This window comes from Hydra vulgaris, chromosome 08, assembly GCF_038396675.1.
Source record: "Hydra vulgaris chromosome 08, alternate assembly HydraT2T_AEP".
Classification (NCBI taxonomy): Eukaryota; Metazoa; Cnidaria; class Hydrozoa; order Anthoathecata; family Hydridae; genus Hydra; species Hydra vulgaris.
The window spans coordinates 33,460,362-33,473,646 of NC_088927.1; the positions used below are offsets into that span (position 1 = coordinate 33,460,362).

Sequence of the window (13,285 nt, forward strand, 5' to 3'; positions counted from 1 at the left end):
TAAACTATTTTGCATTTTATATAAACTTCTTTGAAACATTTTGCTTTTTTCTCTCAATTTTAATTTTATTTACAACGTATTTATATAAATGTCTAGAATAAACAAGGGACTTGGTGAAAAGGCAAACCTGTTTTCTTCTCGTCCTTGCCATTTATATATATATTATAAAACGCGGAACTTGTAAATATTTGTACGGCTAAATAAATAAATAAAATAAAAAAAAGCATGAGCAGTTCTGTCAAACTTGCGTTTTTTTCATTAGGCCCTCCAGGGCCGAAAAGGCCAGCATTAAAATGAAAAGACACAGTTGTCAGTTTTTAAAAAAAGTCCTCTATATCTTGAAATTTTTATATATAAAAAAGGCCTTAAAAAAACGTAAGGGAGCACGTCTACGTGTCACTAGAGGGCATGGCACAAGTCATGCCCACTAGTGAAACGTCGTCCCGGGGCCCCTTAGGTATTAACCATGGCCTCAAGTGACGTTGCTGAGAAACACTTCTCTTAGCTTTGCTATTGTAAAGTTTTTTTTTTAATTAGTCAAATAAATAATAGCTTATTGCGTAAAAAAAAAAGAAAAAATTTTTTCTTACAGTTCCGCGGAAAGACAAAAAAATTTTATTCCGAAACCGGAAAACCGCCCTAAATTTTGAGGCTAGCCATGCGCAACAATGGAATAATGTCTCGAGCATAACTCAAGACTGAGGATAAATAAAAATATTCTTTAAAATATGGATCAAAACAAGCAATTCTTGCTATCACTGTCTATCGTTGGAATTACTGCGGGTGTGTTTTATTTTTTATGGATCAATAAAAGTAAAAAAACACTTATTGCTCTTGATCGAGAAAAAAAGCAACCATTCAAATTAATCGAAAAACAAATTATAAACCATGACACAAGACGATTTCGTTTTGCACTACAATCTCCAGAACATGTTTTAGGTCTGCCTATAGGAAAACACATGTATTTATCAGCGAAAATTGATGAAAAACTTGTTGTTCGTCCTTATACTCCAGTTACATCCGATGATGAATTAGGATATTTTGATCTTGTAATTAAAGTATATTTCAAAAATGTACACCCAAAATTTCCCGATGGTGGGAAAATGACTCAATATCTTGAAAATATGAAAATTGGTGATACTATTGATGTGCGGGGACCATCAGGATATCTATCTTATATAGGATGTGGAGAATTTAAAGTTGAAGAACCAAAAAAGCCTACTCGTACAATGAAGTGTAGAAATCTTGGATTAATAGCTGGTGGTACTGGAATTACCCCAATGCTGCAAGTTATAAGAGCCATTTTTAAGAATTCTAAAGATCGTACAAAGGTATACCTTATATTTGCCAACCAAACTGAAGAAGATATATTATTACGTAATGAGTTGGAACAGATTCTGCATGATCATAAAGATCAGTTCTCACTTTGGTATACTTTGGATCGTCCAGCTAGTGGATGGATGTATGGAGTTGGTTTTATTACTGAAAAAATGATAAGTGAACATATGCCAACAAGTTCTGATGAGTCAGTTATTTTGATGTGTGGACCCCCTCCTATGATTAATTATGCATGTATACCAAATCTAGTGAAGCTCGGTTACAATGAAAATCAGTATTTTTCTTTTTGATTAACAAAATTGTATTGTTTTGCCAAATACACTAATATACAATGAATGATATAATTAGTTGTAGTTTTCAGATGTTTTGTTTGAAACCAGGATATTTAAAAAAAGTTAAGGTCTGTTAGGCCATAGTTGTTTTATCTTTTTTTAGTTCTAAATTATTTTTTTCAATTGCTTAAAAAAATATTTTCAACTTTAATTTTGAAATATATGCATCACTATTATTATATTATAAATTGATGAGTTATAAATAATCTAGTTGGTGTTAAAATTTTATCTATATCAATAGTATTGATAAAATTGTTTATATGTTACAATTTATAGCATTATTTAGATAGACTTGCCTGGTATTATACTAATTTAAATAGACTTTATATTATACTAATTTAGACCTGGTATTATATTGATTTAGATTTTGAAATTTTTTATTATTTGAAGTCAGACAAATTTATTTTCAAAAATCTTTTAGGTCTGATCATTTTTAAAGTTATTTTTTTGCATCAATTACATACTATTTTTTGATTTTACTTATAAATTTTCACACACTTTTTGATTTAGTTATAAACTAAGATGATTAAGTTATAAACTAAATAGAGTAGGGTGGGGTAATATGGATTGTTGGGGTAATATGGATATATTCAATAAGTATGCATGGAGTAAGTTATCTATACATAATGCTAAAACCTGAAAATTACCAACAATTTATAGACATAATTAGCTTCTTTTTTTAGCATGTTTTTATTTGATTTACATGAATAGTTAAAATGTAAAACATTTTGTTTTGAAAAAAATATTACATTTCAAAACTTTTGTCTGCAGATTTCAGTAATATTACTTATCCAAGAATAATGATGTAAATTTATTAGTTCGACCATCATGTAACAACATGTAAAATTTAATTTATAAGTTCTCCAACCCATATTGATAAATAAACAAAAATCTAAAATGGGTTAAAATGGATATACAGGTAAAATGATAGTAGGGTAAAATGAACATATATAAAATATATAAAATTCTTTTAACATTATAGAATTTTGTTACACAATCATAAGCTGTATGACATATAATAGTAACATATAATAGTTTTATCTAATGTTACTGAACTATTTACATTAGGATCATAGTTCGAATTTGTTTTCTTTGGATGGCTAGGGTAATATTTTAATTCCCATTTAAATATTTCATATTTTATTTTTATATTCCTCATTTTATTTTATTACCGTATTTTACTTTATAATTAAATTTTACATTTTATATAATTAAAGTTAATTTTATAATATTTTAGATAAAATAATAAGACTGAAATAAACTATCATGCCTGAAATAAAATATCAGTGCAAGACTAATGGCACATACAGTCACAGCAAATTAATGACTGTCATATAGCTTGTTAAGGAAGAGGAGTCAGTATACAATGTATCAAAGTCTTCTTGCCAAAAAGGGCAGAGTTTTAACAGCTCAAGATGTTGTCGCAAGGTTGCAAGAAAAAGAGAAGAGCAAAACTAAAAAGAAGACTGTATCAGTCAGAAAAAGAAAACTGCTAGTCATAACCAATATAGTTTAACCTTTTAAATTCATGAAAAGCAATAAGTGTGATATGTATCAAATGTATTATGAGTATCCGTATTACCCCACCAGTGGGGTAATATGGATTTATGAAAGGTGTTGTTAAAAAAGGATTAGTAAGTTAGTTATTGAAAATATATTTATGTTCTACTCATTGTGATTTTATTGTATACACCCTGAATGTAAAGAAAAATAACAAAAGTTTTTATGGTGGTAATTAACTAAAAAAAAATTTCTATTAAAAAAATATATATATAAAATTCTATCCATATTACCCCAACCCACCCTACATAACAATTTTTGTGTCAGAATTAAAAATGTTTTTTTAATTGTTTATTAATTTAACAAATAGTTAAAAAGAACTACTAGTTTTTGTATTCTATTATTTTGTGTGTGTTTGTGCGCTTAAGCTTTGTGTGCTTAAGCTTTGTGTGCTTAAGCTTGAACCTTTTTTTTACTTATATTTTTAAAACCTTAACATGCTTTTAAAATGAGAAATCAGTAAAACTTATACTATTCTGATGATTTCTAATTTTTCACTCTATTGTACATGGTTTAGGTTTGAGGGGTATTATCTAGATATAAAGAACTTTGATTTAAAAATTTTTTTTCTCTTTTTTTACTGAAAAATCTGTTTGGTTTAAGTTGAAATTTTAAAACTTAATAATAGGATACTGCTCATCTAAATCAGCAAAAGTGTAAAAAGGTCAATAAGTACTTTTTACAACTGTTTTTATTTATATGTAGCATGTTGTTTTTGCTATATGTTTTTAGTTTTTTAAAAATGACACACTATCAATCAATTTTTAAAACATTAAAGTATTCCTCTTTGGCTTCTCAAGTAAGAGCTTTACACCTTACATCTGTGATATACAAAGAAAAGTATAATATGGAAAAAATAGAATTTAGTGAGCTTTTGAAAGAAGTAAACATGACTAATAAAACCAAAAGCAAACCTATGCCTGTAGTAGATCTGACTTCTACTAGAGGAATTACTGTTAAACATTTAAATTCAGCCAGTCAAAACTCAGCTTTTTTGAAACATTATCTTGAATCTCAACCTAACAAAGATGGCTTTATAAAAGCAGTTGACCAATGGATTAATAAAAATAAAGTTCGCCATGGCCATATTGATTTTATAGCTACTGCCTTAAAGTTTATAGAACCATATGGTCTAGGTAAAGAGGTTGAAGTTTATCAAAAGTTATTTGATGTGTTTCCAAGAGACAGGTTTAATAATAAAACTTTACTAGATGCTGTATGGCCTAAACCTCATCCACAGATGCATTTGGCTCTTGATATCTTGTCAAAAATGGAAGAGCATAGAGTTAGTCCAACTTTAGAATTACATGATCTTGTTTTTGAGATTTTTGGAAGAGCTAGCTTTCCATTGAAAAAGATATATAATATGTATTTTTGGTTTTATGAAACAAAAGATATTAATCCTTACAAATTGCCAGAAGAAGTTTATAAAGATAGACTGAATGTAATAAAAGCAGCAATAGATCGAATTCTTGGAAATAATAAAGGAACACAAGTTATTGAGGTATTCTAATCTTTTTGAATTGTTTTTGTTAATAAAACAAATACTTTTACCTTTTTTAATTGTTATCTTTAATGTTTAAAAATAGTTTAAAATTTTTAAAATGTTCAAGCATTAATACAATTTTAACATGTATATGTATATATGTAAATATATATATATATATATATATATATATATATATATATATATATATATATATATATATATATATATATATATTAATATATATATATATATTAATATATATATATATATATATATTTATATATATATATATATATTAATATATATATATATATATATATATATATATATATATATATATATATATATATATATATATACATATATATATATATATATATATATACACACACACATATACAATTAATACATCTATGTTACTATTAATTGTAATATCTATTTGACAAAATAGAGTGCTCAATGTTAAAAGAACAGAGCAAAGATAAATTAGTAGAAATCCACCTATCAAATTTTTTTCATTTTACACAGTGTTTCCTCAAAGACTCATTTAAAATGCTTTTCTGATGGGTCTTTTTGATGTAACGCTGTTTAAAATGAAAAAAATTTGATAGACTATTTTCTACTAGTTTATATATTTATACAGAGTATATTATGCAGTACACTCATAGTTGCCCGTTGATACCAGGCGACCAAAATTTGTGAAGGGCAACTAAAAGTATTCCTTTAATAAAGTCGACCAAAAGGGTGACTATTGACTTTTATTAGCAGTTTTATTTATTTTTTTTATAGCAAGAATTCCATAAAAAGAAATGTAACTAAATCTAAAATGATTATAAAATTATTTTTTTATAGTCACAGTGTCAAAGTTTTTTGCATTTTCTTTTATTAATTAGAACATAAGAAAATTATACAAGTGTTTAAACGTATCTAATAAAATACTTCCTAAATTAAAAACTAAAAATTTGTTTTCGTTTAAACTAAAATACAATTTTTCTTTTCTTTTGTTTTTACAAATTTTATTTAAGGATTTAGAGGTAAAGTTATAGAATTAAATTTGCCAAAAAATAATGCTTTGACAGCCCTTGTTAAGAAGCGTTACTCAACTCGCACTTTTCATAAATGTCGAAAGCGTTCAGTCAGGTGAGAAAATTTTTTGTAAAATGTGAATGTCGAAAGTGTTCAGTTAGCAGAAAACTCTTTTTTGGAATATTAAATTATCTTTTAATTTTGTTTATGTGATGTTTATTCAGAAAATATTAAGTCGTAAAAAAAAGTATTTAACCGCAACTGAGAATTTTTTGAAGAAACAAATTGTTTTAAAAAAAAATTTATTTTAAATAAAATATGATTTTAAAAATTTTAATTTAATTTTGAAAGAATGTAAAATAGTAAAACGTTGAATGTAAAATTTAGTATTAAATGAATGTACAATAGTTTTGCAACTTTTATAAAAGAAGTTTTTTTCTTATTGTCAGCTAACTATTTAATTTCGTAAAGTATAAGTCTCTCCATCTTAGATTACACTTTTTTATAAAATGAAATGCTTTTGTTTAACAGAATTCTTTTTACATATGTATTTAAAAGTTCTTTTGATGTAACACATTTATGAACATAAGTTACGTTAAAAAATATCTTATTGGTTACTGATAAATCTATAAATTGTTTATAATCTTTATTAAAAATATTACAGTAAATATGTAAAAATTAAAATAGATAAATAAATTGTGATAAACAAACAAAAGACTGTCAAATAACAGATTGTTTAAGAAATAAATTGTAAGAGAATCTAATCTTTTTCAAATACCGAATTTAGATTCTGTTAATAGTTTTTGTTAAATTAGTTTTTAAATTTAATTTTAGACTGCTTAAAAAATTAAATATAATTACAAGCCAATACTCGAAAATACTTTCAAAATGGGTTTTAAAGTATATGTAAATTGTTTTTTTCATATTTGTCAATACTTTGTTGTTGTAAAAAAGAGCGCTTATTTTGTAAAATAAAATATTCAAGTGAAAAACCTAATGGCATATATATTGGCTAGTTTTATCTGAAAGTAGATAGGTGAATTTTATCAATAGTTTACAATATTACTTATATCTAGCACATCTAGTTTCTTTTTTGAAATTGAAACCTGTATAGACATCTAAATGTCACAATCCAAGCATAAACCAAAAATGCATGTATATTACAGACAGTTTTACTCAAGTTTAACACGTTTTTTGAGGTTTAAAATCAAATTGTATGTTGCATGAGGTTTTAAAGTCAAATTATATGTCGCATCAGTGGTTTCACATTCCTTAAAGAAATTATTATAATATATTACTATGTTTCCATAACAGTGATTTTAAACGCGCAACTGAAACCAAGCATTTTCTGAGTTGTCCTGGCTGGGGTAATGAAAAATAACTAGGATATGCGAGAACATAGAATGCGAAAATTGTTATAAAGAATAGCGATGGGTAACTCAAAAAATAGGCGGGCGACCAAAATTAACAAACTAATTACTTTGAATCACCTTTGCGCACCCTTGTAAGTCAAAGTGTACACCCCTGGTATATATATATATATATATATATATATATATATATATATATATATATATATATATATATATATATATATATATATATATATATATATATATATATATATATATTAGGGTGGTCCTTAAAACAATTTTTTTTTTAATATCTGCTCTCACCCTCTAAATGTGTTCTATATAATGAAATAATACTAACCTCAACAGATGTTAGCAAAAGGAATGTTTTTAAGTTAATAAGACATAAGTCTTACATAATGTAGTAAAAACAAAGTTTTGTTTCGCCTTAATAAGTAAGAGTTTTTAAGAGTGAAATAAAAATCTTTATTTTTTAGTCGTGCATTGGAAAATAATTAAATATAGTTGACTAACTCCAAAATTATTGTTTTTAATCATAAAAGTAGTAATATATACTTATAAAATCATTTAAAAGCTATCAAAAGTATAAACTGTCACTATATGGCATTTGTATGCAAGTTTGCGGTTTTATGCAATAAACACTCTCAAAACTGCATTTATCCATATCTCCCATAAAAAATTTTAGTTTGACGCAAAATTTATTTTTTAAATGATTTAAATAGATACCTAAAGCTAGGTAAAGTTTCGTTTATAATGCGCAAGCAAAAAGTCATTAAAATTGAGAAACTCAAAGGTGATGACAAATAGTTGCCTTAACACAACTGTTACCTTATAGCACGTTTTTTTAGCACGTTTTGTTGCCATTGAGTATATCCAGTGATATATATATATATATATATATATATATATATATATATATATATATATATATATATATATATATATATATATATATATATATATATATATGTATATATATGTATATATATATATATATATATATATATATATATATATATATAAACACACACGCACATATTTTAGTACCAAACACAAATGAACTGAGCAGTATTTCAGAAAATGAGGACCATTATTGTACTAGTAAGGGTCTCTACAATATTATTTTTTATTGGCCTCATCCATGTTTTATATGCCAAAGCTTTTATAAACAGTTAATCAAAAGCCTTTTTATAACAGGATGAAAAAAAGTTATTGGTTTGAAACTATACATTAATAAACACTTTCTCTAGCAAAAAAAATTCTTTAGACGAGCGTTTTTGAGTTTTCACACTAGCTATTATTTATTAATGACATAACTTATTTAGTAAAAAATTTGATAAACAAAAAGCTGTAAAAATTTTACTGCTTATAAAAAATGTTTTATATTTTGTTATTGTAAAAGAATGCAGGAATTTGCGTTTTTCATCTTAGTTACAATGATAATTCTTTTTAAAATAACAGCCGGTGGCAAGAGTTAAAGCTCTCGCTTCCTGCTGAGGCCTGAACACTGATCTTAACAAAGCTTAGTTAAATAGGTTTTAATGTTAGTAAATAAGTGTTATTATTTTTATTAGCTTTCTCCTGGCTATCAAGATGAAAATGATGTTGTAAATTATGAACACTTTATCATTAGCTCTCAAACATTTAAACAACGTCAATATGTTAAATTATGTTCAAGTGAAAAGACATTATATGTTGAAGGTCCTACACACATCTGGATCAATCATAAAAAAGAGAATTATTTTGTTTTGAAGACTGGCCAGGGTGATTTAAAAACATTTGAATGGACTAAGGTTGATCCTGACGAGGAAAGAGAAGGTATGGTTTAATACTGAAAAACTATAATTTAAATTTAATTATTTGAGATAACTATACTCATTCATCAATTCTTTTAATTACCGATATATTTCTTCAGTGTTAACAATAATTGTAATACTATTTACTATAAATTATTTTTAAACTAAATAAACTTTAACTTTGTATTATTTCTTAAACTTTTGATTGGTTCTCACTAAGAATTCAAAAACAGAAATGGAATGTTAGGCCTGTTGATGTGATGTTTTATGAGGGGTTTTTCATAAAGTACACATGCAGTTATGGGCGGAGGGGTTCTCAAAAGTGTACAGAAGTGTACAAAGGGTTTGTTGAAAAAAGCAAGTTGAAGAAAACTTGGTTTCTTTTTTTTTTTTTAAACATAATTTCACGAGTTTAAAAAATCAATACTATGTTATGTATCATAGATATATCATATTAGCTTTTTTTGTTTTTTATGTTTTGAAAATAAATGCGTTGGGGAGAGGGTTGATTTTGTAATAAAGGAGAGGGAGTGCGGAGGTTGTTGAAAGCATACAGTTGCGGGAGGGTTCCTAAATCAGTAGTTTTACTGCGCACGTATTTATGGATGCCCCCAAATGTATTTTTTAAAAGTTTGTTTTCAAATCTTTCTGTGCTAAGTGCCAGTTGTATTCATTAGCAGTGGTTCTGTTGCCTATCGACTGTAATAAGGTAGCAGTGACTGTAGTTATAAAATCTTTATATCATAAAGTTTACAGTTGTTTAATCTGTTTAAATAATAGGAGTGAGGTTTTTGGAGTTCAGAGAAACATTTTGTTGCCTTAAAAAAAAGTTGGTTTTAATTTTTAAAGATTTATTTAATCTTTATTTAAAATTTATTTAAGATCTACTTTTACAAAAATATATTTTTCATTAGACATCAATTTAATCTGTAAAAAAATTAGAATTATCTAGAACTTTACATCTATTATTTTTTGCTAATTGCAAAATTTCATATTTTAATGTTATTAATGCTATCCATTTTTGTTTGCAAGTCTTGAATAGTATGTTAATTATTTCTTTCCGATTTTATAAAATTGATCTGTATTTGTCCAAGTACCTTTTTTTTTTTTGCTTTTGAATGATAATAATCATAATGAGAGAATTAATGCTTCTATTTTTACATGGTCATTATTTCCAAACACTAAGAGATCTCATGATTTACATTATTTTATTTAGATAGACATTTTTATTTTAGACTTTATAGTTTAGTAATATTTATTTGTATTTGCTAATACTTTTTATGGTTCTTTTTAGGTGTTATTCTTGCCATATGCTTTGCAAGTAAACCCTTCCAGGAAACATTGCAACGCTGGATTTCACACCTTCAAAACAGTAACTCTGTATTGAGACAGTGTAATATAGTCTTTAATATAAACGAATATATGCGTGATCAGGTGGAATCTACATTAAGTTTGACTAAAAATTAAATAATATGTTTTACATTTATTTTTTGACAAATTTAAAAAGCTACATCAAAAAGTTAAACGAGAGTTTTAAAAATTATTTTCAAATAAAAAATTGGACTTTGGATGCTTTTAAATGGATATTTAGAAGCATCCAAATTCAAAACTTTAAATTTTTTAAAGTGTATTTTAGCGGTTAGTACACAGCTGAAAAACGTTTTTTATGTGCATTTAGCGGTTAGTACTCAGCTGGCAAATGTTTTTGGTAAACGCATTTTAACTAAGTTTAAAAAAAAATTGTAAATTTTTTGCTATCGATGAATGAAAATATAATATTTATATTTCTATATTTAATTTAAAATTTATTTTAAATTTATAAAGTAATATTTATATGTGTGTGTTTTATTAGTGCATGGTGTTACTTTTAGATAACCCAAAATCAAAAATAAGGTATAAATAATACTGGTAAGTGATTAAATATAAGCTAAAATCTATTAGAAAATACTGTTTTCTAAAGTTAACGTATCGTATTTTTTTAATTTTTATCAGTTTTTATAAGACACTTCAACTGTTAATTAGAATTATTTGTCACTTAATATAACCAATTTACTGTTACAGTATATTTTTACAATTCTTTTTTAGTATTGCATGTAATAATAAGTTTGTACACTCGCAATCCAAGCGTACAACTACCGACAAGTTTTCCGGTAACTTTGAATCCAAGCCATATTTTTCAAGAGTTCTTGAACCCTGCAACTTGGCACTATGTTATTATTGACATCGGTGTCATCAACAAATGATACCGTCCCAGAATCGACAACTTTTTCTAAAGACCGTGTGAATAAAAAAAAGCAATTGTTCTTCTCGGCGATATTGGAGTAATTGTTCAGCTTTACGTGAACAAATATTTGAGGAAAATCGTTCAAATTTTTATTCACGTTAAGGTAAGCAATTTACTCTTAAATAGCTGAGTAATTGCTCAGCTTTACGTGAATAAAAATTTGAACAAAATTCTTTAAGTTTTTATTTACTTAAAGCTGACCAATTACAGAGTAAAAGCCTTTGGTTTTTTTTTATTCATCCGGCCTAATACTTTTCTTAAGATTTTAGTCATTATTCAACCAAAGCCATTTCAAAAAAAAAAAATTCATATTCCATAACTTGATATTTCTATAATGCTTCGTCATATTCCACAACTTGATATTTCTATAATGCTTCGTCAAAACGAATCTGCAGGTACGTTTTATTTAAATCAATTATCTCAAGATTTTTTCCCGAAGCTGCGTTGTTTGGTACTGCAAATATTACTATCTGCAGTATGAATGGACACAAGTTGATTCTGCTCACGGTAACTCATCACTAAACGTACTTTTAATTTGTTTCGTCGAATTACTGTCATCAATAGAATGATGCCATTAGGGGGGCTGGAATAAGCGGGGGGTTGGAAAATTTCGAGTTTTTTTTAATATTTAAAGCAATAATTAAGTAATGTTTTTGTTAATTATTAACATATATATTAGTGTCTGAAAATAAGTAAATATATAATAAAGAAGTACTTAAGTCCAAAGAAGAAACAGAAGTCCAGTTCAAATAAGTTTCTCTCTTTACATATTTTGTAAAATGTCAAATGTTACCCTCGTCCTCTTGCTCAACATCGGAATTATTTCTAAATTTTCGGTATTATTTCCAATTTTTTCTAATTTTAAATCATCGGTATTATTTCCAATTTTTTCTAACATTTAATAGCCAGTCATTTTCAAGACACGCTCTAACTGCCATTTTTGAATTCTGCTACGAAGTCTTTATCATTCAGTTTTTGAATACTCGGCGAGAATGCTTAATTAGTTGTTCTACATTGACCTTTATGGTTTTGCCGTCGCTCCCGACTTGGACATCTCCAAGCAGTCGTATTGCGTCCATACTAAGTTGGACTTAACTTCAGTATGGACGCAATATTCATCATTTTTCGTTAAAAAGGTGGCTGTCAAAAGTTTTCTTTACCCTGAACAGCGTCTAAAACTTTTAGCAATAAACAAGAAGTCTGCGCAAACGTAACCTCACTTTCTTTTTGTGATTGTACAACAGTCTTGCCAATAAAGCTGATTTATTACGTGTGATCATTTTAATAGTGATTTTAGTTGATTAACTACTTTTTTAATTGCGTGATAGTGGCAGTGAGTCTGATCATACAAGTTCTAAAAAAAAAAAAGAGAAACGCAGATGGTTACAAAAGGAACAAGGTTAAAAAAATCTAGGCTCACTTGCGCGGCGCATGAAAACCACAGGGGACAGAAAGTTGATGCTAAGTCTATCAGAGATCCATGCATGTAAGAAATAGTATACATATAATTCCTAATTTAATAATAGGCCTATACCTATATTTATAGTAATTTATAGTTAGCCTACAGACCAAGTTGGTGATTGCAAATCACCAACTTGCTTAGGTTGTAAATATTTGCAGGCTTAATACAATAGAATGAAATCTTTAGGGTAGTCTGCAATCACTTATTGTATATTAACTTACACCCCATTTTGTTTACTAGACAGGCCTAGCCTATAACTTTTTTTATAAAGTAAAAAACTTTTCATTACCTAAAATACCTATGCAAGAGCTATTTTACCTAAGGCAGGTAACAATTAATGTATTTATTCTCATTTTAACAATTAGTGTATTATTCAACATTTCTCTTTACAACTATTCATGATGTGAAGAGAAATGTAGCGACACTCTACCTTGACCGCGAGGAGCAGGCTAGAAAATCTGCAAATGAAAGTTACTGCTTTCATTTGCACTACCTGTCTACCATTCCTTAAGAGTTTGATGTACTCAACTTTTGTGTTGATAATTGTTGGAGGAAAGATAAAAATCATTGCTTTTACAAACTTTTTATGGCGCTTACTGACAATAAATGGATTAAAATTTTTCCC

The 13,285-nt window shown here is 26.9% G+C and overlaps 2 protein-coding genes across 2 annotated transcripts; both read left to right on the forward strand.

Annotated features, from left to right (window-relative positions):
• Window positions 1-623: 623 nt before the first annotated feature.
• LOC100201699 (NADH-cytochrome b5 reductase 3) lies at window positions 624-1,682 on the forward strand. The gene has a single exon (XM_065803479.1). The coding sequence runs from the start codon at window positions 729-731 to the stop codon at window positions 1,626-1,628; it is 900 nt and encodes a 299-aa protein (XP_065659551.1). The 5' UTR covers window positions 624-728; the 3' UTR covers window positions 1,629-1,682.
• A 1,223-nt stretch (window positions 1,683-2,905) lies between these two features.
• Window positions 2,906-10,718, forward strand: LOC136083773 (evolutionarily conserved signaling intermediate in Toll pathway, mitochondrial-like). Its single transcript, XM_065803478.1, has 3 exons — window positions 2,906-4,734; window positions 8,693-8,936; window positions 10,209-10,718. The coding sequence occupies exons 1-3, from the start codon at window positions 3,937-3,939 to the stop codon at window positions 10,379-10,381; spliced, it is 1,215 nt and encodes a 404-aa protein (XP_065659550.1). The 5' UTR covers window positions 2,906-3,936; the 3' UTR covers window positions 10,382-10,718.
• Window positions 10,719-13,285: the final 2,567 nt, after the last annotated feature.